Below are 22061 nucleotides of genomic sequence, written 5' to 3'. Positions count from 1 at the left end.
TAAAGATCTGCCCTCATCAACCTGGGTAAGCATCATGCAATCTGCAGAGGCTCTGAACTGAACAAAAAGGAAGAGGAGTGGGGATGTGCTCTCTCTTCTTGAGCTGGGACATCCATCTTCTCTGACCTTGAGCTTCGATGCTGGTTCTTTGGTCTTCAGACTTGGACCAAGACTTACATCATCAGCTTCTTGGTACTTGGGCCTTTGACTTGGACTAGGACGGACATCATGGGCTCTCTGGTTCTCAGGCCTTCAGGCTTGGACTGGAAATACACCACTAAATTTCCTGGGCTGCCAGCTTGCAGACAGCAGGCCATGGGACTTCTCAGCCTCCATAATCATGCAAGCCAACGCCTCAGGATAAATCTCTCTACATGTCTATTTATAGCCTATTGGTTCTGTTTCCCTGGAGAACCCTGACTAACATAGAAGGAAACCGAGCATGGGTTAGCATGTTATGGATCATTTTTGTCAATCTAGCCATGAGGAAGCTAATGCTAACCTTAGGCACCCCAATCCATTCAGTAAAAAGAAAACACTAATTACTGCTTAGTAACAACAGCAGGATTAGTTACTGCTTATTGGACCCCTTCATACAGTAGGAGCATTGCATTTATTGTTTTATTTGTTCCTTACAATGAGCCTGAAATGGGGTTCAGTGAGTCTGGTGATATAAGTTTTCTAGATGAGAGGTGGTGTGAAGGTAAAATATGGTCATGATTGCGCACAAGCTTGGAAGAAGAGAAAAATTATAGGAGTTATGATGTAAAAAATCAATTCTTTAGTGTACCAATGTCTGTAACATACTTTGAAATGCATAAAAAATAAGAAGGACCTTTCTGCTGTAGGCCTGAGTGGTTGCTGTTGAAAAGGGCACATTCGTAAAACCTAGAAAACTGGTGGTGGTCCTGGCCAGACGCTACTCCAACGCAAAGCTGTCATCACGAAGAACGTTGATGATGGCACCTCAGATCGCCCCTACAGCCACCAGATATCCCCTTGGACAAAACTGTCATCAATAAAGATGTCTTCAGAGACCCTGGTCTTAAACACAAGGCCCAATGGGAGGCCAAGGTCAAGTTTGAAGAGACGAACAGATGGGCAAGAACAAGTGGTTCTTTGAGAAGCTGCAGTTTTAGATGCTTTGTTTCGGTCGTGAAAATTTTTTTTAAAAATAAGAAGGATGGATGGACAGACATAACAATGGCTAGATATGTGATGAGGCAAATATAGCAAAATGTTAATTACAGACTATAGGTGCTCAGTATCAGGATGCCTACCGTACAATTCTTCTAATTTTTCTATATGTTTGAAATTTTTCATAATAAAATATTGGGAGGGAAACAGATTCCATATTTTCTGATATTGTAAAAATGATTAAAATTACATTAAAAGTTCAATTATTCATTCAAAGTGGAAGTGCTTAAAGTTTAATGATATTTATGCAAGTTTTACTCATTACATTTTATAGTGAGGTGTGCAGAAAGACACTCATTATTGCATTTGTATTTCTAGCAATGTCTAGTTCCTGGCCCTTGCTGAACTTCCCAGTTATCTCGTGGTCCTGGATCATCTTAGAAAACCATGAGGAATACCAATGGGCACAATTATTGAAAGGTCACCACCCCCTCGCTTGATTTTTTTTTTGCTTTGGCAAATGCTTTTGTGATTTGTTCTTAGCAATTAGAATTTAATCACCTTGGCTAAATCAATATGCAATAAAGAAATAAGCAGCCCTTTTTAAGTGGTCTATCTCCATAACAGAGCCATTTTATGTTTTTGTACTGCAGAGGTCATTTGCTGTCAATATGCCACCTTCTTCAACATCCTTTTATCGATCACGGCCATCAAGAACTCATTTCGATTGTTGTGATTTTTTAATCAAGTTCATAATGAATTTGCCCATCTTATCCTTTTCCTAAAGTTAAAATGATCTGGCCACTTCTGCAACTTCCTGTAGTTTGGGTTTTCACTGCATTTTCTTAATTAAGCAAGAAGTCTTTGAAATGGTTTTCAAAATAAACAGCTTCCAATGGGGCATCTGAAATGCCAAGAGTAATCGCTGTTGTTAGGTTACGCTCAGGAGAGGATGGGATAAGGGGGCAGATGGTGGTTTGTCCCTTAGAAACTCTTGCCTCATTTTCATCACCTAATTCTGAAAAATTCTTTTTCCAGTTGCCTTTCCTGACAGGCAGTGAAACAATAACTTAATAAATGTACCAAAAAAATTTAAAGACACCTTGTGTCAAAAATAAGCACAGAGTTATGAAAGAGAAATGCAGGACTTCTAAGGGTTCCATGTGCTCGTGACCCCACAGCTGGAGCTGCCACTGCACAGAGGCAGTCTGTCCAGGAGGAGGGCTGATGAGCCCCCATCCTCTCCTGGATCTTTCTGGTCATTCCTTATCCAGGAAGAAAACCATTTAAAAGTGCAAGGTGATATTCAAGGTGTCTTCCTTTGTCAACCTGACATACAGTTCTAAGTGAATTGCTTAGGCTATTTTGCATAATCATATGTAAATTGAATCAATTAAATCCCCACCAAAGTTGTCTTGAAATATAGGATGTTTTTGCATAACCAGAGGTACAACAATATTTATCCACTCCCCTAGCGGGAAGGTGTCACTGATGTGCAGGAATTCAGCCACAAGGACAAAAACAAATCATCCTTTTTAAGAACTGTTAAAACCTAATGCAGTGAGCATTTTCTGTCAGCCAGGAAAAATGATCAGTAGTTAAGGGCAATGCATAGTTTTAGCATCTCACTCACATACTCTTTTTAAACATGACAGTCTAGCAATATGAAGAGTGATGGAAAACAGTTTGCAACATTCTTTGAAACAACAGACTAACTGATATCATGTTACAGGGCACCATGGAGCAAAACATTCTAGTGAGTTTCAAAAGAGAAGCATTAGACCAACGTAGGAACAAGAAGTATGTCTGCATTCGATTAGTGGCCCCTCCGGCTTGAAGGTTAAAACTACCATCAACACAATAAAAAGATGGGAGACATAAATAAAAGCATCTGCATCTACAAACTACAGGCTCCAAGGAACAATCCACCTGCTAAGTAATTTAATAGCATAAACTAGGTAACAGTAGGAAAGTTTTGACTACTCAGACCAGTTCTGCAAATACCAGCAAGTACTGCAGAAGCACCCATTTCCTGCTATGCTATTGAAACCACTCATCGCACATCTTTCCTGAGCATACTGCTTAGGGAACCAGTCTTTGCATTGCTGACGATTCACTGTCAGTTTCCATTAAAGAAATAGTTCAAGAGGAAAGTGAAAATTTAGAGTGAGGTCATCAAGGACTTTTTTTTCCAAAAATATTAATACTTTTTTACTAATTGACATGTATTTGCTGGATGCCCATCATGTGACGCTCTGTATAAGATGCTGATTAGTTACAGTTTGTCAAGTTTCTGCGGATGACGTGGCATAGCTTTAGGGGGAAATGGAGGCAGTTTACCTCCACCTGAAGCAAGTCCATTTTCCATAGTTTGAAGCATAGAATTGCACCTGTTGGGTAGTTATTTGAGAAAAGGAAGCCTTGTGGGAAGGAGAGTACTCTCTATGGGAAGCCTGTCGTCTGCCTGAAGCAGGACAAGTCAGCACGAGTTTCAGAAGATAAGCATGTAGAGAAGACAGGACGAGTGTGAGCTGCTGAACGGCAATTTGGGTTTTTTTCTGAAGCGGTTACTATTTGCCTTTTTAAGGGAAAGGGTCCCGGAAGGTCTCAGCCCTCACCTGAGAACACCGGTCCCAGAGCCACAGTCAAAGCGGAACTCCACGTGGCCCCCTGCCATGTTGATGGACAGGAAGTCTTTGCTGCCTGTGTCATAGCTGTACAGGAGAACACCATCTCCTGAGTCTGGCCGAAATGTGATCTCAAACTCCGTGAAGGAAAGGTAATGCTGGGGCTCCAGTGGCCAGGGAGTTGCAGCGTAGGATCTCAGAGACTCTCTGAATTGAGGAATGGTCAAGATGAAAGCTGAAAAAACAAGCACGGTGTTAGAAATCAATCTGTGGCAGAAACTGGCCAGATGTGCGCCCACAGCTGTGTTCTTTTCCTCCGGGGTACAGACCTAAACTATAATTCCCAGCAGCCCTGCAGTTAGGTTGCTGGTGTGACTGAATTCTGGCCGGTAGAATATGGGTGAAAGAATCATAGAGAACCCTAGGTGTGGCCCCTAAAACTTCCCTCCATCCTCCATGCTCCTCCTCTCCTCTTGTGTGCTGGCAGGATGCAGGCATCAGTGGAGGACTCTAAGGTCCTAGAAGAGCCATTAGATGGAGGAAACTGTGTCCCTGTATAACTGTGTGGAGCAGAACGCCCTCTCTCACCACTGCCTCTGACCGGCAGTGATTTTGTAATATGAGCGAGAACCAGCTTTGACTAGTAAGGCTTCTGAAATATGAGATGGTATGTAACAGCATTGGCTTACCCTGACTCATATGCCCTCTTTTAGGTGACACGAGATTTGAGATTACAAACGTTTTCCCCAGCATGGTATCTTAGGTCCAAATCTGAATTAGGGAAGAATTTGGCTAGTTTTGTGATCTTAGCCTCAGTTTTATTTTCTTTTTATTTTAATTTTAGAATTCGGCAAAAATGATTTTCCAAAATCATTTTTGGAACCCTCCATGACTTTCCAAAATCTTTGAAATTTTTTGTTATTATTTGTGTGTGTGTGCACACATACGTGTATTTGTGTGTATGTGTGTTTCCATGTTTATATACACATAGTGTGTGCATGCATGTATATTTACATACTCTCTGTACATACAGTATTAAAGTGTGGAATAATTTAGTAGAACAGTACAAATAAAGGTTAATTTTGTCCCATCACATTGCTAATGTTTCTGTGTCTACCTTCCCAATCCATTTTTCTTCCGAAGACGGAGTCTCGCTCTGTCATCCAGACTGTCGTACAGTGGCGCGATCTTGGCTCACTGCAACCTCCGCCTTCTGGGTTCAAGCAATTCTCCTGCCTCAGCCTCTCAAGTAGCTTGGATTACAGCCATGCACCACCACGCCCAGCTGATTTTTGTATTTTTAGTAGAGATGGGGTTTCACCACGTTGGCCTCGTGATCCGCCTACCTCGGCCTCCCAAAGTGCTGGGATTACAGGCTTGAGCCATCGTGCCTGGCCCCACCTTCCCAATCTTTTATCAGAAATTGACAGATATTCTAAAGAGCATGAGCATGAGCTTTAAATGCTTTGAATTCAGTCTGATACAAACCATACCAATACAGGCTTTTACTTGGGAGGTAGAGGCAAGAGAATGGTGTGAACCCGGGAAGTGGAGCTTGCAGTGAGCTGACATCGTGCCACTGCACTCCAGCCTGGGTAACATAGGGAGCCTTTGTCTCAAAAAACAACAACAAAAAAAAAAACAAAACACTACATTGATGATAAAGTACATCTACACAAATTAACATGCAGATAGAAACCGCCATCAACTTGCTTCTTTCTCACCATCTTCACAGTGTCGACCTTTAAACCCAAGGGGACAGAGGCAAATGTAGGAGTCGGCTTTGATTGCTGTACAGGTGCCACCATTGACGCACGAGGCCTCATCGCAGATTCCACTGCTGCATTCCCCTAAATACAGAATGGGAATTACAAAGCCCATCCGCCATGTGTGCCAGTCCAACACAGTGGCACTGACCCCACCAGCAGCTCATGGTTCTGAATAAATACAGTTTAGTTCTTACTCCTGTTGATTTGCAGCTCTGCACAACTACAAACAGGCTTTCAGGATAAGTGGAACCTGCTCTTCATTTTAATTTGATTTTGGTTTGTCCTGTACGAAGAGCCATAGAGACTTTAAAAAACATGATGGACACAATGAATCAAATAATATATTTCTGGGCAATTTTATGACCACTAACTGGGATGACTGAGCTGTTTCTGCTTTAATTCATCTCTCTGTTGCTCCCACAAGAGCATATTTCAATCCCTCCAACGTCAACAGGGTGTTTATGTTAAAAGCGTTCTAAATTGCATGACCCCAATTAGCTTAAGTGCTGCTGCCTTGTTGGTTCAAAGTTGAGACAAGCAAGGTAGGCACGGAAGGAGTTACCCAGCCACATCTAATCCAGATTAACTCACCTGGATTGTCAACTCCTCTGTCTGGGGTAGGGAGCAGAGAGAGAGGGCCCCATAATACGTTGGCACATGGGTTTCAGAATCCCTATTTCTACTTCCAAAGTTACACCCTGATGAGGGACAGAACGGTGGCCTGCAGTGAGAAGGCTGAAAGGCTTAACATCCGATGAGTGAGCTCTCTTCACCAAACAGATCAGAGAGGTCCAGAAAGGGTATCCTTTGTCATTTTCAAGTGCATGTCATCAGAGGAAAACAAATGGACTTTTCATGGGCTGTTTTTCTTCTGCTTCTTTGTGTTTTCTCTTTGTGTGTAAGAAATCAGTTAGACAGATGGACCACCATCTGGCCCAGAACCAGATGAGGGAGTACAAAACACTTTTTCTGGGGGTGGAGGTAGAAGGGCGTGCCCCTGGAAATGAAGGGTCCAGCTGTGCTCTCTCCCAGTCGTCAAGGCTTCCCTCTGCATGAGCTGGTAGCCCACCCTGTGAGGGCAGGAGCCTCCCCTGGCCTGAGTGTGTCATCTCGGCCGGATGAATCTCTCACCCTTCCCTCCTTGAATTGGTCCAGACTTTTCATAAAGACTCACTGGGAGGACGGGTAAGGGCCAGGCACCCAGGGTAGACCCAGGAGAGGAGACTGACTTCAGGGACTGCTAACAGAATTTAATTAAAGCCCGTGTAGATGGCTTGCCATCCCAGCTGGGGTGGGCTAGCCTCTGTGAATTCCAGCTGGTGGCTACTGAATGTTCAGGCAGACATGGCCAGTGGTCTCCAGCTACAGCCCTAAGAATGTCACCCCCAGCATTTGCAGTCTCCACAGAGATGCTGGCTGACTTCGATCTTAAAGAGCCAAACTCTCAAAGGTCCCTGAGCCCTGCCAATTTCTGTGGGTTGTGATTCCTTCCCAGAGCTTGGCTGGATCCACAGGAAGGAGCGGGGTCCTTGTATGTTATTTTAGATGAACAGAAAAGGATTACTTTACAAATCTTATGCATTTTAACTATTTTTTAAGAGGTGGGGGTAGGATAGGGGAGGTCATGAAAGCCAGATGGAGTTGCTGACTTGGTGAAAGCAGCATTTCAGCAAGATTACTCTGGGAATGGCATGCAAGACAGACTGATGAGTAACAGGAGTGGAGGAGAGGAAAGAAGTCCTATAGGGGAGTGAACAGGGTGGCCACAAAGAAAATGGAGAGACTGTGAAGGATCAGACATCCAAGGAAGGAAGAAATGAGAGCTTCATTGTAGTGGTCGAAGGGCAAGAAGATTCCTCCAGCACAATCTCAATATTTGTAGCTTGAAAGACTAAAAGAATGGTGCAGGAGGGAAGAAATAAGAGTGGCTGTGGACAGGACCTGACTTCTGCAAAGCAAAGGGAGAGGTTGCTTTGGTTGGATTTAAGTCTAAGATGACTGTGGAAATACTCAGTGCTGGTATCAGGCCTTGAAAGAAGGGAGAGAGGTTCCCAGAGTAACCAAACCGGTGTGGGTACAGGGTCACACAAGGCATGGCACTTGTGTGAGCTGGAGAGAACCTGAGCATAGGTGAGTAAGCCACAGCAGGGGCTCTGTGAACCGAGAAGGAAAAAATATTGCATCTGTATTTTGCCTAGCCTCTGCCTGGAGCTGGGTATGTATTTCCATTAACTTTCAATGCAGGCAAGATACTTCTAGTATTAGTAGTTCTTGTGACTTGTGACCAATAGACCTCACAGTTGTTGTCACATTCCATTTATTGCACATATTTCAAAGTATCATTTATACTTGTTGCTACTTTGAAGTCATGGGAGTTATTTTACCCACCATTAAATAATTCTGTTCCTTAATGCTTTATAAAGGAGCACATATATTACTGTAAAAGCAAAACAAAAAATATGTGATAGGGCTGAGTTTCAGTATAATTGTTTCCCCTTATAATATTACATATATTATTTTTCTCCATTTAAGAACATCATTATGAGAAGAGAGAGGTCCATGGGCTTCCCCAGACCACCAAAGGGGGCTGCAGTGCAAAAAAGGTTAAGAACCCCTGGGCTACTGAGAAGAGAGAACCCTGGCAGCAAGGGCCCAGGGAAGCCAGGAAGGGTGAGTGCAGAGTGTAGCTGAACAGGTTCATTTTAGGGGGAAAACTCTCAACTCAGAGTGATGGGGAGGAGAGGTGGGTGCAACAAGGTCATGTATACACGGACCTCATCATCAATATGTAAAGTCACTTTCACCAGCGCCTACCACAGGCCAGCTGTTGTGTAGGTTTCTGCTAGATAAGAAAGCAAGAGGTAGAAGAGAAATAAGACTTCTAAGGAGGGGAAAGAATGTGGAACATCATTGGGTGGAGTTCCTTAAAGAGACTATGAACAAGGAGAAACTTCCCTGTCTCCAGCCCCCAATCCATAACCGAGGCCCACCTATTTTTCCCCTAATGATCTGTCAGATCTCTCTCTGTTTCTACCACCACTACCACCTGGATTAAACCGTTATTTGTCATGTGACCTACTGCAATAGACCTCAGCTGGTCTACATGTATCCCTGAAAGCCCCTTCTAATGAGCTTTCAGGGGATCACAAACTACATCAAGGCACCCATCCCCCACTTCCTCTTCCCTGGAACAAGCCCTTCCCTCGCCTGGAACGCCCTTCTCTCCCTTCTCCACATTTTCACTTCTACTCTTGCTTCATATTAACTTCCTCTTCTGAGAAACTCTTTCCTCGGCCCCCAAACCCTACAACCTCCCTATTGAACATCACCATTGCAGCATCACTTCTCCTTCATAACACTTACCCAAGGTGTAACTTCACCTTCACTGTGTGATTATTATATTAATTTGGTCTCTCCTCATGGTAACCATATGAGGACTGAGCCAGATCCTGCCTTGTTCATTACTTGATCTCCAGCACCCAGCACTGTGACAAGCACTAAGCAGGTGCTCAGTGAAGTATTTATTGAGTGAAATGAGGAAAAGAGCTGGTAAGCCAGGTGAGACCCATGGTCACCACAGACCCCTTGAATCTCAAATCTAGGAAGTGGCTCTGTGACTGCTCCAGCAGAGTGGGGATATCCAAGACAGGATTGGCATAAATGAGCGGTGGAAATATAGGTTTGAGAATCTGAATGGAAATAATCAAGAGCTGGACCAGAGAACGCAAAATTTGCTGAGATATCTGACTAACTAGTGTAGAATGTGACTTGCAGAGAGCACAGGAGCTGGGAACAGTCTAACGAAAGACAGGAGATGAAGTGGAAGGAACTGAGTAATGAAAGGCCCCTCTGGGGAATGAAAACAGGTTTAGTGGGAAGGCAGAGAAAAAGTCACAGCTGAAGATGGCAATGCCAAGTTAGAGATATCAGATGGGAAACCATGACCTCCCTGGTGAGGCCGCGTTTGACTTACGAAAACTTGAATTTCAGGAGGAGTAACCCAAAGGACAGCAAACATGAAAGCTGAGGAAGGATAACCAGCCCCACTCTTACAACCCTGGGGAAAATGAAATGGGAAGAAATGTAAAACACCAACATGGCTGACAGGTGCCATTAACATTCACAGAGAGAAATCTATACAGTAATCCAATAGCTGTATCCAGGGAGCTGCAGCCCACAAGCGAGGTCTTTTTGGTGCCACCTGCTGGAGAAGCGGGTATCACACTGTGTCGGAATGAACAAAGCTGGCAGAAATCAGTTCTTGCCCAACTTTGCAACCTCTGAACTACCTGTCAGAGGTTTCCATGCCATCTCAGGACTGCCAGGTTTATTCAGGGCTGTTCCCCTGAAGAAACAGATGATAGCTGGTTTGATGGGTAGGATTAGAATATGAATAATAATATTAATAACAGGAAATATTTATGAAATGTTTGCGATGTGCAAAGCCCTATTCTAAGTGCTTTTTATGCACCACAACTCATGTAAACAAAATAATCTTATGAGGTAGATCCTATTTCTAGATGGGGAGACTGAGTTGCAAACATTTTTCAAATCCAGGCAATCTGCCTTCAGGGTCCAAGCTCATAAACAAGGCATGCGATTCCTAATGGAATGGCTGGTTCTTATGTTCTGAATCACCACAGAGAGAAAATGGATTTTGGAGACATTGTCCTACCATAGTGACAACTTTAACAATTGTTTCAGTCATTGCTGCTTACTGTTTACTTTGACCAAGTAATCAATGGATGGTAAACGTTTTTTGTTAAGTAAACTGCATCTTTTATAGTTATAACAATGGCATCACCTATAGGAGTGAACAAGGTGGAGGGAAACAATTTGGTAGCCACTGATGTAGTTATTTTGTTAAGAGGGTAGTCCCTGGTGCCAGTATGGCTGAGGTCACATTAGGCTCTACCACTTACTAGCTGTGTGACCTTGGGCGAGTTACTTAACTGTTCCGTGCCATTGGTTTTTTGTTTTGTTTTGTTTTGTTTTTTAAGACAGAATCTCACTCTGTTGCCCAAGCTGGAGTGTAGTGGCACAATCTCAGCTCACTGCAACTTCTGCCTCCTGAGTTCAGGCAATTCTCCTGCCTTAGCCTCCTGGGTAGCTGGGATTACAGAGGCGTGACACCATGCCCAGCTAATTTTTGTATTTTAGTAGAGACGGAGTTTCACCATGTTGGCCAGGTTGGTCTCCAACTCATGACCTCAGGTGATTTGCCTGCCTCAGCCTCCCAAAGTGCTGAGATGACAGGCGTGAGCCATCGCGTCCAGCCCCATTGGTTCTTATCTGTAAAGTAAGGCTAATGATAGCACCCACTTCATAATAACCTTGGAAAGATCAAAGTAATTTAGAATGGTGCCTACTTAAAGTAGGTGCTCAACTAATATTAGCTACAAGAAAAACAAACAAAACAAAAAACTGTTCTAGGAGTCATGAGGATTGAATCCTACTTCTGACTGAGGAATGGGGAGAGGGATGAATTGATAATGTGGTCAAGAAAATGCAGCAAAATGTTAACGGTAGAATCTAGGCAATGAGACTATGATGTTCACTGTGCATTCTTTCAAAATAACATCTTAGAGATGGAGGGAAAAGAGATTCAAGGAAGAGACTTGGCCAAGGGCAAAGTCATAAGGATGTGATGCTTAGAGTAGTGAGTGAAAAGGAGAGTATCCTAGAGATATCGATCCAGAGTCCTGATATCATAGAGACCCTGTTATGGACTAAACTGTTTTTCCCCCCAAATTCACAGTTGAAGTCCTAACTCCCTGTATTTGGAGATAGTATCTTTAAGGAGGTATTTAAGGTTAATTGAGGTCATAAGAGTGGGGACTTAATCCGCTCTGATTGGTGTCCTTGTAGGAGGATATTTGGACACACAGACATACCAGGGCTGTGCACACACAGAGGAAAGATCCCTGGAGCACACAGTGAGAAGGTGGCTGTCTGCAAGCCAAGGAGAGAGGCCTCCCCAGGAACCAAATTGGCTAGCACCTTGATCTGGGACTTCCGGCCTCCAGAACTGTGAGAAAATTAATTTCTGATGTTTAACTCGCCCAGTTTGCAGTATTTGTTATGGCAGCTCTAGTAGACAGTCCCTGAATTAACCAACCTGGGAATTATCTACCTGCTGCCTTCAGTGATAGAATAAACATCCTTATTGCTTTAAAAATAAGCCTAGCTCTGCCTGCTACTTTCGATAAGTTATTTAACTTCTGCAAGCCCCAGTTTCTTCATCTATAAAATGGGCATGATAATAATTTCTACCTCTTAGAGTTAGTGTGAAAGTAAAGGAGAGAGTGTATGAGAAAATGTTTGGCACTGTGATCATGAATTAGAATTCGACCACTTCTTTAAGAAACAGAGAGTATATGAAAGCTCTTCTTACATTACTGTGTTAGCTCTTCCACTGGACTGGGTGAGGTAAGGTAAATGGGCTGGATTGCTTATTGCTTTGTCCAATAAGACCATGCCATATTTCATGATGAGACCCAAATTGCTAGCAAGACACAACCAGTGTTTGGTGCACCATACTGTTACCATATTTTGGTGTTCAGATGCAGAGTCAGCATGTCTGCAGAGCACCAGCCTCACCCCTGGGGCCCACCTCCCTCCTGACGTTCTGCAGGTACCAGTTTCCCAGGGTAGCACCTAATGTTGCTGTTCCCTCCATGGGCCAAGCCAGAAAGGCAGTCCCATAAGACATACGTCCCATAAGACTACCCCAACCCACCGGGCAGCCACTTACCCACATCAGCCCCGCTGAGTGCTTTTCCCAGGGGCCAGGGCCGCATGTCGATTCTCCTCCCATTCACAGCGAGTGACTGCACACAACCTTGAAAGCCTCGGTTTGTCCCTGTTGCTCTGACCAACCAGTAAGCGCTGGGAGCGCCACCAAGATAGAGAGGTGTCCGGAAAGTAATTTTACTGTATTGGCCCTTTAAGAAAGATGACCACTCATGAATACTCTCACTAAACAAAATCGAAAGCCAAAACACAGCAGATTTTTACGAGGGACATGGTTAAGACGTCAGTGACAGCTCCAGCGTTTTCTTCCATCTGTATTTATCTTTAAGACCTTGCCTTATTGGAAAATTAAACCCACGTTTACCGTAGGGAACTCAGTGAGTTTCTCAGAGGGCTGTGCTTCCAGAAGGGAGGATTTTGGAATGTCTAGAAGGGAAGGGAAGGGAGGTCAGAGCCACGCCTGACCCACCAGACAGTGAACCATGCTAGGCATCCAACAAAAACGTTCTCTTTCCAGTCCTGACACCAGATGACTGTGTACTTTGGAAAGATCTTAGGGCTATTCTGTGCCTCCAAAGGTGATAATACTAATTTTGTATACAGTGGGCTAATAATTACCTTTTCATTGTCCTAGTCACCTTTATACTATATCCTGAGAGAAACATTGTTGGGGTCGGGTAGGGTGGCGGGGGGGGGGAATTACCAAACAGATCATGATGCAAAGTGTTTTGAAATTTGCTTATGAATATGACTTTTTTTTTTTAAGTGTTGTTACAGTGAGGTAGGAAAATTTCCCATCTTAGACCAAACCACAATCTGGATTGCAGGTTTTAAGGTTACAAAATACAGAGCTGAAGATTAGGTGGGACAAAATTAAGTTACCCTTGGCCTTTTTTTTTTTTTTTTTTTTTTGAGACAGAGTCTTGCTCTGTCGCCGGGGCTGAGCCATCTTGGCTCGCTGTAACCTCCGCCTCCCAGGTTCAAGCTATTCTCCTGCCTCAGCCTCCTGAGTAGCTGGGATTACAGGCATGTGCCACCACACCCAGCTAATTTTATATTTTTAGTAGAGACTGGGTTTCACCATGTTGGTCAGGCTGGTCTTGAACTCCTGACCTTGTGATCCACCCACCTTGGCCTCCCAAAGTGCTGGGATTACAGGCATGAGCCACCACACTCGGCCTGGTCATTCTTTTTTTTTATGACCAAAATATCTCATTCATCTGCATTATAGGGTAAGGAATGGTGTCAGGGAAAGGCGCACTGCCAGAACTTATAAAATGTTCAGAGTGTAAGACTCTGAAACATAATTACGATCCTTTAAACTTCTGTTACCAGCAAGTGGAAAATCTAATCATTGTTTTATCTTTTCTGATGAAGAGATAAGAATCATTTGTAAATAGCAGACTGAACACAAGTTAGGAGATGGGTTTTCACGGTCAGTTACACTGTTTGCCAGCCACTGAGCATGCTGCTTTCATTAGATGAGTTAAATGTCCTCTTGGCTTCTTTCACCAAGATTCTCAGAATTGACTTCTTCTGGATCCCATCCTGGCCCTTCCAGTTTTGTTCCGTGATCTGGGGCCACAGCAGGAGGCTGACGGCTCAATCCTTTTCTAGAGCATAAAGTGCCTTGTAGGGGTGGGTGGCTACTTTGCTGCGCCCTTCGCAAGATCCCCGGCAATGGTCTTCAAACCTGGCTTCAGATGAAGGTTACCTTCTGATCCCTGGAGCTTGCTTTGCCTGCCTCTACAGAGAAATGGAAGAATTCACATTCTCCCAGGGCAGCCCTTAACAGTTTGGGATGAGTCTGAGGCATAATTTACACTCCGGAGCTCCTCTACTGGATCAGGCAGAAACCATACTCTGAAAAACTTGGCCTGAGATCTCCCTCTTGCTGATAACCTCTTCTTCCCTGTCCGTCTCCTCTCTCTCAGCAGTTTCTCCTGGGAGCACTTTCTTAATACATCACTTGCATAGGACTCCACATCTCAGGTCTGTTGCTGGGGAATCTCACTTAAGATAGAATCACTGTCTCTCAGGACAGCTTATTAAACAGCCACACTCGTGGTCCTGCTTGACAACTTGCTTAGCGAGTCTCGCTAGTATGGAGGCAATCTTCAGCCTGAGTATCCATAAAGCTACATGCTTCTTGCAATTAATTCCTTTTTTTAAAAAAGATGGTGATATGGCTTGGCTGTGTCTCCACCCAAATATCATCTTGAATTGTAGCTCCCATAATCCCCACGTGTCGTGGGAAGGACTCGGTGGGAGGTAACTGAATCATGGGGGTGGTTACCCCCATGCTGTTCTCGCGATAGTGAGTTCTTATGAGCTCTGATAGTTTTATAAGGCACTTTTTCCCCGTCGCTCAGCACTTCTCCTTGCTGCTGCCATGTGAAGAAGGACACGTTTGCTTCCCCTTCCACCATGATTGTAAGTTTTCTGAGGCCTTCCCAGCCATGCAGAACTGTACGTCAATTAAACCTCTTTTCTTTATGAATTACCCAGTCTTGGATATTTCTTCATAGCAGTATGAGAACGAACTAATACAGCTGGGGTCTGACTATGTTACCCAGGCTGAAGTGCAGGGCTATTCATAGGCTCAAAGATGACTCACTGCAGGCTTGGCTTCCTGGGCTCAAGCGATCCTCCCTCCTCAGCCTCCCAAGTAGCTGGGACTACAGGCGTATGACACAACACCTGGGTAATTTTTCTATTTTTGGTAGAGATGGAGTTTCACCATGTTGCCTAGGCTAGTCTCGAACTCCTGAGCTCAAGTGATCCTCCTGCCTTGGCTTCCCAAAGTGTGAGAATTATAGGCGTGCGCCACTGTGCCTGGCAATTAAATTAATTCTTTTTTTTTTTTTTTTTTTTGAGATGTAGTCTTGCTCTGTAGCCCAGGCTGGAATGCAGTAGTGCAATCTAAGTTCACTGCAACCTCTGCCTCCCAGGTTCAGGTGATTCTCCTGCCTCAGCCTCCTGAGTAGCTGGGATTACAGGCGCCCACCACCACACCTGGCTAATTTTTAAATATTTTTAGTAGAGACAATGTTTCACATGTTGGCCAGGCTGGTCTCGAACTCCTGACCTCAAGTGACCCACCTACTTCAGCCTCCCAAAGTACTGGTATTGGAGGCATGAGCCACTGCACCTGGCTCAATTAATTCTTACATTCATTACAAACATAGAATCTTGAGATTAACAAAAAATATAAAAACTCGTATAATTCAAGCTCTCTCACTGGCTGTTGGATTCCTGCTACATCCCTAACAAGAAGTTTAGATAAGTTACCCCTTGAACACTCCCCAAAGATACCCCCCTCCCCTGAGGTAGTCTGTTGCACTTCTGTCCTTTTATTAGGTGAAGCTAAAATAGACCTCTTGAGGCTCATCCCATTCAGCTTCAGCCTTGGGGGTCCATGGAGTAAATCTTCCTTTCCCAAGGCTCTTTCTTTGACTCTATAACGAAAAACCACCTTGCATGCCTTCATCTTCTCTTCTCCAAACTAAACATTGCTCCTTCAATCAATCATTGAAGGGATTTCAAGTCATCTTCCAGTTTGGGTGACTACCCCTGGAACTGCTCCAATCTGTCTGCAGCCTTCTTAGAATGTGATCCAGATGTGAATGTAATCCTTTCAGAGGATTAGAGTCACTATCCGAGTCACTAGAAGCTATCACATAGTCAACAGAAAAGAATAAGATCATCGCCTCCCTTTTTTAGATGCTATGACTCTGTTAACACAGCCTATAATTTCTTTAGCTTATTGTTACCACATGACCCTGTTTGTTAACAGCTATGGAACTTCCCCTGTTTTAAACAATTAGACATTTTCACAGGCTTCTATTGTAGCTTCTCCATTCTGTCTTCATGTTAGTATTTTGGACCCAAGCTAGAAGTTTCTTTATTCCTATCAAACTAACTTTTATCATGTTAGGCCTGTTAGCTCTGGCACTGATGTAGTTTACTGACCCTGTCTTTTTCTTACCTAGCCATCAGAGCATAAACAGTCTCCCTGGATTCACATTTACTAAATTGGAATTCTAGTTCCTTTGGAATCACTGGGATCCAAATTAATGAGATATTTTCTTCTATATTTTGGAAGGCAGAGTGTCAGCAAGGCATAGCCCTTTATATCAGGGGTCCCCAACCACGGCCATGGACCCATCCCAGTCTGTGGCCTGTTAGGAACCAGGGTGCACCGCAGAAGGTGAGTGGCGGGATGAGCGAGCATTTCCGCCTGAGCTCCGCCTCCTGTCAGATCAGCTGTGCCATTAGCTTCTTAGAGGAGCACGAACCCTGTTGTGAACTGCACGGGCGAGGGATCCAGGTGACACGCTCCTTCTGAAACTCTAACCATGCCTGACGATCTGAGATGGAACACTTTCATCCTGAAATCAAACGCCCTCCCTGGTCCATGGAAAAATTGACTTCCACAAAACTGGTCCCTGGTGCTAAAAAGGTTGGGGACCACTGCTTTATATAATGTGCCTTGCTGGCGAAGAGTAGAGAGGAGCCCAAGCAGGGAGGAAGCTGTAGACATATAAACAAAGGCTTTCTTGCTACATTTTTCCTGGAGAATACAGACACCTGCCTGATTATAATTATAGGCTCAGTTTCTTGGCAGGCTGCTAATCCAAACTGTTTATTCTGAACATAGTCCTAAAATTGCTCAGACCATAACAAATATGTGAATACTAGGTGATTTGCTGAGTAGCCCAACAGTCCAGCCCTTTTTTTTTTTTTTTTTTTTTTTTTTTTTTTTTACCATTTCCTATAATTACGGCCACCCCTCAAAGGTAGATGAAGAACTTATTCCTGCATTTTGAACCAAATGAACCTTTCGAGACTATCTTCTGAAGCCACAGGATTGCAACACCCCTGTCCTAAAAGCAAGCTTTGTGTTTGACATGAATAATGGCTTCTAGGCTGGGTGTGGTGGCTCATCCCTGTCACCCCAGCACTTTGGGAGGCCTAGGTGGGAGAATTGCTTGCATCCAGGAGTTCATGACCAGCCTGGGCAACACAGTGAAACTCAATCTCTACAAAATAAAAATAAAAAGAAAGAAATTAGCCAGGCATGGTGGCACATGCCTGTAGTTCCAGCTACTTGGGAGGCTGAGGTGGCATGGTTTCAACCAGGGAGGTAGAGGCTGCAGTGAGCCATGATTCTGCCACTGCACTCCAGCCTGGGGGACAGAGTGAGACCCTCTGCCTCCAAGTAATAATAGTAATAATGGGTTCTATTCTTCCAGTATGGGCCGCCTTCTACCGCTGGCTTTGATGTACTTAGGAAAGAGAACATATCTTTGGGCACAGGCCTGCAGCATGAACCTGTGCACCAACAGCAATGATGCTTGTAAGTTGAATTCTTCTCTTTGGTAGATGTGAGGTGGGTGTGTGTCCTGAAAGCTCACCTGGAGTGCAAGACCACTCAAGAGCACATCAAAGGTCTGTTGCATGGGTTCACCACGAGAAATAGGCCTCACCACGCCTATCCAGAACTTGAATCCTGCAGACGCTGCCACGGCTCTGTGCAGTGAGTCCCTCTCTGGAGGCTCATGGTGAGTGGTACGTGGGGTGGGCAGGGTGTGGGGCTCATACTTACCTGAGACTGGCCTGTCACCGGGGTGCCGTTGTTCAGCTGCAGCAGCCCGTTCTGCCCATCTCTGTAGAGCATAACTGTGTGCCAGCCCCCCAGTTTGATTTTGGTCTCACTTACGATGATGGCAACCCCAGTTCCACAATTAAACCTGTTGGGGAGGAAAAGGAAAAGAAGATTCTTTGATGAACCAGCTCATTATGTTTTCAGATTCCATGGACGTCACTTCCAGGTCAACAGCTCCTTTCCGAGTCGGTCTGTTCAGAGTTATGTTTATGAATATCAAGTGCTGTTGAAATCAATACAGGGAAGAACTAGGCACCTCTTCCTGGGGATGATCTCCGTCTAGTTATCTTTCATCTGCCCATAGGACCTTTCAACGTAGGGCCTTTGTTAGCCTGATTTTTTCTGCAACTTAGAAAATCATGGGCATTTGTGTACTGTGCTTGCTACCTGCATGACGGGATCTGTACCCCAAGCCTCAGCATCATGCAGTATTCCCATGTGGCAAACCTGTGCATGTACCCCCTGTATTTAAAATAAAAGTTGACATTAGGCCAGGCATGGTGGTTTACATCTGTAATCCCAGCACTTTGGGAGGCCAAGGTGGGCGGATCACCTGAGGTCAGGAGTTCAAGACCAGCCTGACCAACATGGTGAAACTCCATCTCTACTAAAAATACAAAGATTAGCTGGGCGTCGTGGCAGGTGCCTGTAGTCCAGAGGCTGAGGCAGCAGAATTGTTCGAACCCAGGAGGCGGAGGTTACAGTGAGCCAAGTTAACGCCACTGCCTGGGCAACAGAGTGAAACTCTGTCCCAAAAATAAATAAAAATTAAAATTAAAAATACAAGTTGAAATTTTAAAAAAACTGGGCATGGTGGCCCATGTCTGTAATCCCAGCACTCTGGGAGGCCGAGGCAGGTGGATCACTTGAGTTCAGGAGTTCGACACCAGCCTGGCCAACATGGTGAAATCCTGTCTCTACTAAAAATACAAAAGTTAACTGAGCATGATGGCGAGTGCTTGTAATCCCAGCTACTTGGGAGGATGAGGCAGGAGAATTGCTTGAACCCAGGAGGTGGAGGTTGAAGTGAGCCCCAGATTGCACCACTGCACTCCAGTCTTGGCAACAGACTCTGTCTCAAAAAAAAAAAAAAAAGAAAAGAAAAAAGAAAAGAAAAGAAAAAAGAAATTAATGAAAGGTAGTAGCTAATCCACATCCCATTTTCTTTTTTCTTTTCTTTTGAGACAGTGTCTCGCTCTGTCACCCGGGCTGGAGTGCAGTGGTGTGATCTCTGCTCACTGCAACCTCCACCTCCTGGGTTCAAGCGATTCTCCCGCCTCAGCCTCCTGAGTAGCTGGGACTACAGGTGCATGCCACCACGCCCAGCTAATTTTTGTATTTTTAGTAGAGATGCAGTTACACCATGTTGGCTAGGATGGTCTTGATCTCCTGACCTCGTGATCCGCCCGCCTTGGCCTCCCAAAGTGCTGGGATTACAGGTGTAAGCCACTGCACCCGGCTCCTATTTTCTTTTGACTAGAAGTCGATGATCACTTCGGCTCATTAGGAATTTAGCCTTCTCTGTTTCTGAAAAGGACAGGACCCATAAGAAAAGTAAAGGAAAAATCATAAGAAAGAAAGAAAAGAAAAGAAAATGATGGGCAACTAAGGACCTCCTTCTCGTTTTCAGCGATTGCCAAATGCTTACCATGAATTCAAGGTACAGAGAATTAGGATACGAGTCACTCTGCTTCCAAGGATTTCTCTGGGGACTTTCCCAACTCTCAAATAACAAAGCTCAGTGATATTCATCAAATATAAAAATCCAGGTCTTCAGGCTCATTTTGGCAAGCTGGCCAGCCCTGCCACCTGTGCTTAGCTGTACCTAAACACAGGCGAGGTCCACAGGAAGCTCAGCAGAGAGGTGAGACAGAGGAGGAGCGTCCTCAGATGGCTGCATTATTCTTGTTTTTATCCCAATCTCCCTATGGCCCGGGAGTGCCCACGGTCACCATGCCTAATAGGTGGAATCTTGGACCTTTCTGGTCAACTTCCAAATAGCCACCAGGCCTCTTCCACGTGGATCCTGAGACTTCCCGTGGGGAAGGAGTCATGGCCAGCATTTTCCTTACTAGCATTTTCATTAACTGCAGTCACTTCTCAGGCCCTCCCTTTGTCTCGAGATCCTCAGTGAAGTGAGATGCAGTCAAGAGGTATTGCGGGACAGGCTTACCCCAAGGAGGATAGCAGATTCACTCAGCAGGAGTTGCATAGTTGGAGAGCTGCTACCAACTAACAACAGTAAGTGCTACTGAGAGTCTATCTGATCCTCCAAGTGCTAGAACCCCACAAGGCAAAAAATACCGCCCAAGATCCTGGTGGCTAACACCAAACTTCATGAATCAAACCATTTAGCAAAGCATGGGGGCCCATTTTCTAGCCCAAGTGGGATACTCAGAGGCCTTCTTCAACTTAACCAAAAACATTTTTTATGCTGAAAGTAATTTAAGAAGACAATAATGGCTGATGCTTATTGACTACTTGCTCTGGATCAGACGCTGCTCTAAGCGCTTTTATGAATTAACTCATTTAACCCTCACAACAGCCCCACAGGAAACGCAGGCTTGGAGAGGTTGCATCATATGCTGAAGGTCAGGCAGCAGGGGGTTGGTGCCATTAGGATGTCAGCCAGTGCACCACGGAGAAGGACAAGGCTGGTGCCCATTGGTTGTTCACAAAGAGGTGCATTGCACACCTCCACAAGAGTCATTAAAACCTTCACCCCTCCACAAAACTCTGCCCCGCAGAAGACCGCACATAAGCTAAAGGTGGCTTCCATGTTGGGGGAGAAACGATGAGGGCAGTGGAGGCAAGCCAAAGAGTTCCCAGCACAGCCCAGAGGAAGATGAGGATGGGGAGCCCATGGGAGGTTGGAGGCTCCTCTCAGTCCACACCTGTCAGCCACATTTGCCAAAAGGAAATGAGAAGACCCCAGCCTTCTTCCCATCACATCCACTAGAGCTCCAGAGAAAAGGAACTGTATTCCTTTGGCTCACTCTGCATCCTCAGGATCGACAGGAGTGCCAGGTACACTGTAGATGCTCAAGAAACATTCAGCAGCACCTACAGCACCAGTTACATCCAACAGTACCTGCAGCGCCAGGTACATTCAACAGCACCTCCAGAGTCAGGTACATTCAAAAGTACCTGCAGCACCAGGTACACTCAACACCTCCAGAGCCAGGTACGCTGTAGGTGCTGCTGAATGAATGAATGATTACAAGGTCCCCAAACGCAATAGGTTATCCTGCAATCCCAGTGCCCCAGTATTTGGTAAACTGGTTCATATCATACTTATTTTATACAAACCATTCTTTCATCTACTGGAATCTATCCTGTATATATTTCTCATACTATAAAAATGCAAATATAACGTAGGATAATGTAACAAAAGAAGAGTGTGAGGCTTTTGGCAGGAATTACCTGAACTGCAGGGAGCGTCGGATGATAGCCAGGGACATGAAATCTCCCCTCCCGTGTTCATTCTCCCCACAGTAGAGTAGTAAGCCATCCTCCGCCTCCGCCTGTGATTATACAAACAAAAGCCACATGAACAGTAAGTGCCTCCCCTTCCATAAAGCGCCATCTGGAAAGACTTAAAAATGTGAAACTTGAGCATTTTCCCCTCCACGATCCTATCTACAAAGGGTCAAGCACGTGGGCTCCAATTCACTCCCAGATACCTGGTCCCAGTTCATTTCAATAAACAAATGGCAGTGATATAAACTGAGAGGTGGCAGTGAGGTGAGAGGAAGGTGGCTCCATCTCTGACCCACTCTTGACTTCTCCTTTGTGGATGCACCTGCAGATCCTCGGACAGCCAAATGTACAAAGACCACGGTCACAGCGAGGATGCTGCTGGTGTATATCCAATTCTACTTTCATTTTGTTCTTTCTATTTCCCTCCCTCTGGGGAGAAATGCACATTTGCTTCTTTCCTTCTATCAGGAGAACAGGATGGTAAGAACGGCTCAACCGAAAGCTGTGCTGGTGGTCTTAGACTAAGACGGGTCATTTCTTGAAGACTCAACACTGTGGCCATGACTTCAAATGAGACTTCTTTCCAGACCTCCAGACCTTTTTATGTCTTTTGGGAGATACCCAAAA

At 44.8% G+C, this 22061-nt stretch overlaps 1 protein-coding gene and 1 pseudogene across 6 annotated transcripts in view; one reads left to right on the top strand and one right to left on the bottom strand.

Moving 5' to 3' along the window:
- Nucleotides 1-22061, bottom strand: part of EGFLAM (EGF like, fibronectin type III and laminin G domains) — a 234149-nt gene that overhangs the window by 33710 nt on the left and 178378 nt on the right. For 5 of the 6 annotated variants that reach the window (XR_012413618.1, XM_065546179.2, XM_065546178.2 and 2 more), the window contains 5 exons: nucleotides 21378-21478; nucleotides 17895-18039; nucleotides 12288-12477; nucleotides 5489-5614; nucleotides 3756-3999 (listed from right to left, as the gene is read on the bottom strand). Coding sequence is in view for 5 of the 6 variants with exons in the window: in XM_065546179.2 (XP_065402251.1) it covers nucleotides 3756-3999; nucleotides 5489-5614; nucleotides 12288-12477; nucleotides 17895-18039; nucleotides 21378-21478 (806 nt within the window). In the remaining variant the exon portion in view is untranslated. Of the gene's footprint in view, nucleotides 1-3755; nucleotides 4000-4093; nucleotides 4357-5488; nucleotides 5615-12287; nucleotides 12478-17894; nucleotides 18040-21377; nucleotides 21479-22061 lie in introns of those variants that run through there. The other variant, XM_065546180.2, reaches the window with a different exon arrangement.
- Nucleotides 686-1139, top strand: LOC123574100 (large ribosomal subunit protein eL27-like; annotated as a pseudogene).

This window comes from Macaca fascicularis, chromosome 6 (genome assembly GCF_037993035.2).
Source record: "Macaca fascicularis isolate 582-1 chromosome 6, T2T-MFA8v1.1".
Lineage (NCBI taxonomy): Eukaryota > Metazoa > Chordata > Mammalia > Primates > Cercopithecidae > Macaca > Macaca fascicularis.
The sequence above is the reverse complement of the archived record's forward strand: the minus strand, read 5'-3'. Positions and strand labels throughout refer to the sequence as shown.